A 3116-nucleotide genomic window follows, 5' to 3' on the forward strand; every position below is an offset into this window, starting at 1 on the left:
TAATGATTTTTATCGTGCAACTCTGCAAAGTGCTGAATGACCTCAAATCCCATAGATGTCAGCAGCTGGTGGGGGGTTAATCAGCTTGAGAAATCAGGACTTTAAAAAAGTGAGTATTACCAGCAAAATTATGTGTGACCAACTAAATTCTGCTACCTGATATACTTCATGACTCTGATTCATGACCTGCAAATCACTCAGAGCAAAATTCAGTCTCAATCTTGTTAACTTTTCATAACTAGAAGAGCTTTAAGCATTAAATTAAGAAGCAATATGGAAAACATCTGCCAATTACAGGATTTGCCTATGATGTGATGTCATTCACACTCTCATTTTTTAAACGTGGATTGAGCATGAACCAATAGAGTATATTTGGGACTTACTGGAATTTAAATCATATGCAGAAAACTTGAGTATCGTTGAGCAAGCCATAAAGAAAATAAAACCCCAACCTATTTATACATCAATATACCTAAACTGGAAGGAACCAGGGGGGTTTGGTGGTATAACAGTAGTGTTACTCTCTGTATTTTCTTTACATAGTTGATCGTTGGCCTGCTTCATCAAGTTTGACATTTTGTTTTCTGGCTGCTTCACTACTGATCTTCAGCTCAGATTTATCTGCATTACTACCGCCTGCCATTGTGGATTCTGCTTCTGTGCCTTCAGTAGTATCTCCAACGGGCAGTAGAACTTTAGCATTTTCTTCTGGGGGGCGCTTCCAATGGGGCCTGCTTGCCATCCACAAAATAAGTGCACCAAATACGACAAGTAACAGACCAAGACAGTTGACAAAAGTTGCCTCTGGTGGTGATGTGCTATATGCAGGATTTTGCCTTTGGAAGGGAAAAAAAACCAAGGTCAGTTGTTTTTTAAACACAATCCTAGTCTAAAAACAGGAGTCTTCCTGCTAGGTAGGAGATCTTTTTAAAACAAAACAATGTACCAATACTAGATCATTATTATTCTATGCAAACGAAAGTACAGTTTGCAAAGTATAACCTTAATAAACAAGCGGAAAAAATTACTTACAATGCAAAGATAAGCTTTTCTGTGATTCCCATGAGAGCTGTTGCAATCACTGTTGCAAAGATGGTAAGACCTGAATAAACGTGTATTGGCATGAGAGCTGCTCGGAGAGAAACTGGAGCAAAAGGGAGCAGAAAGACAACGAAGCCCAAGAAAAGCTAAACAAAAAACAAATTCATAGTTAAAGCTATATGGGAAACAAGCAGCACTTCTCAAACAGAATAAAAATAATCATAAAAACTCTATTTTGAGATGTCTTCAGATAGATACATATTTGAGAAGAATTGGCATTTTTGTTTCTGAATGTCTTTCCCTTCAAAACCAAAGCTACAATTCTGGATTACCAGCTGGGAAGCAGACATGAAGTATTTTATAAACAATAGCACCTACTATCAGTGTCCAAACGTATTTGAAATGCTAAAACTGCTACCAAACTCAGTACTGGAAACACAAGTATTCAGTGTCACTACTTCAGTAATATATTAAAGTTGTGAATAGCTACATTTTTAGTCTCTTCAAGTCCTGTTCTCTGTTTCTGCTACAAATTTACACATAAATGAAGATCAGAAGGCAGTCTAACATTCTGACTTGAGTGGACTAAATACTTTTAGCGTTTTTGTTAAATTGAAGTACGTGTCTTTAGAAGGGCAATGGTCAGTGTATCAATCAGCTGGCATTTACAGAGTGAAGATGGGTGGCATGAAGTTATTCAGAGGACATAAGTCCTTGCATTAGTGCTAATTTTGTGATGGAAGATAACCCATCATGTCACATGTTTTCAGTCACAGGCTTGCCCAGACATATTGAGGTTGCAGCCCTTCTTTAGTTTGTGTTATTGTTACTCACCCCTGCTGGTAAATTAGAAATAGAGCATGAATTTGTATTTCAACTTACTTTAACTTCCAGTCTTAGTCCTTGTTTTGTCTTTCCAGGCTGGATTAAAGATCCTGATATTTTCTCCCTAGGAAGCTTTTTAATACACCGTAATAAAGTAATCTCTTAATCTTCTTTAGATCTGCTAAACAGTTGGAGCTTTTTAAGTCTTTCACTGTAAGATAAGTTTTTCCAGCTCTCAAATTACTTTTCCAGATTTTGCCTTTTTTTTTAACATTTAAATTTTTAAAAATTATTTGGTGGCATTTCATAATAGTTTTGCCAATGCCATATATGGAGGTTGAGATAATCTCTTACTGGAGAATTTACTTTTTTTGTTGTCAAAGCATGAGAACTCATTTTGAGTTTCATGTCATCTTTGAGTACTTCTTTCCAGAGACATTGCTTGCCAAGTGACAGTCTCCATTTTAAATTTCTGCCCTATTCTTGGTGTCCTTGTGCTATCCTATATTAACATTTATATATATTTGGCTTAAATACAATATATTTACACTATTATTCCTGTAGGCATAATATTATGTAAGCATCCCCCTCTCAATAATTTTTCAGTTCTGAGACAGACATACCATTTCTGGCAAATATCACATGTCTTCTCTATTAACAGAGGTACTACTTTATGACTGTTTTTTAACAATAGTGCTCAATCACTTAACAAACATCAATTTCTGACTGGAGACTTATATCCCAGTTTAGAGGAAGTAACACCACAGTTCTATTGATGAGACCCACAAGAGATTAAGTGCCACTGATCTTGTTTATAGTAGCAAAATAAAAAGTAGAATTAAGATCGTATTCACAATTATTTATCTTAACCATTAGAAAAAATACTGATATTCAGTATAGTGGCAGCACAGATTTCCCTGAAATAACTGCATTAAGACAAGAAAAATCTTAACATTGTTCCTTTGTATTCATTAGTTGTTGTTCAACTATAATGAATATGCTCAACAATGCTACAATACACCTTCTTTTTTCCTAAGTGTTTAAAGCACTATTTCAGTACTATTTTCTCTACCTCCTAGCCTGAGCAGTGAAGGACAAAAGTCCAGAGACCAAATCCCTCAGCTGGGGATTTTTTGTGCTTGATCACCAGATAATTAAGTCTTTTTGCCTTTTTAGTGCTCTGGCAAAAAAATTAAGAATCGCTATTTGAAGGAACAAAATGAATTCCCGTAGTGTAATAACACAATGTA

General features: G+C 35.6%; 1 protein-coding gene across 1 annotated transcript in view; it reads right to left on the reverse strand.

Annotated features, from left to right (window-relative positions):
* Nucleotides 1-504: 504 nt before the first annotated feature.
* Nucleotides 505-3116, reverse strand: part of LOC104500636 (cytochrome b reductase 1) — a gene marked incomplete at its 5' end in the record, with an annotated part of 3591 nt that continues 979 nt past the window's right edge. The window contains 2 exons of the mRNA XM_010144315.1: nucleotides 505-836; nucleotides 1033-1187. Coding sequence (XP_010142617.1) covers nucleotides 536-836; nucleotides 1033-1187 — 456 coding nt within the window. The remainder of the gene's footprint in view (nucleotides 837-1032; nucleotides 1188-3116) is intronic.

The sequence above is a fragment of the Buceros rhinoceros genome, unplaced genomic scaffold, assembly GCF_000710305.1.
Source record: "Buceros rhinoceros silvestris isolate BGI_N320 unplaced genomic scaffold, ASM71030v1 scaffold45649, whole genome shotgun sequence".
NCBI classification, from domain to species: domain Eukaryota; kingdom Metazoa; phylum Chordata; class Aves; order Bucerotiformes; family Bucerotidae; genus Buceros; species Buceros rhinoceros.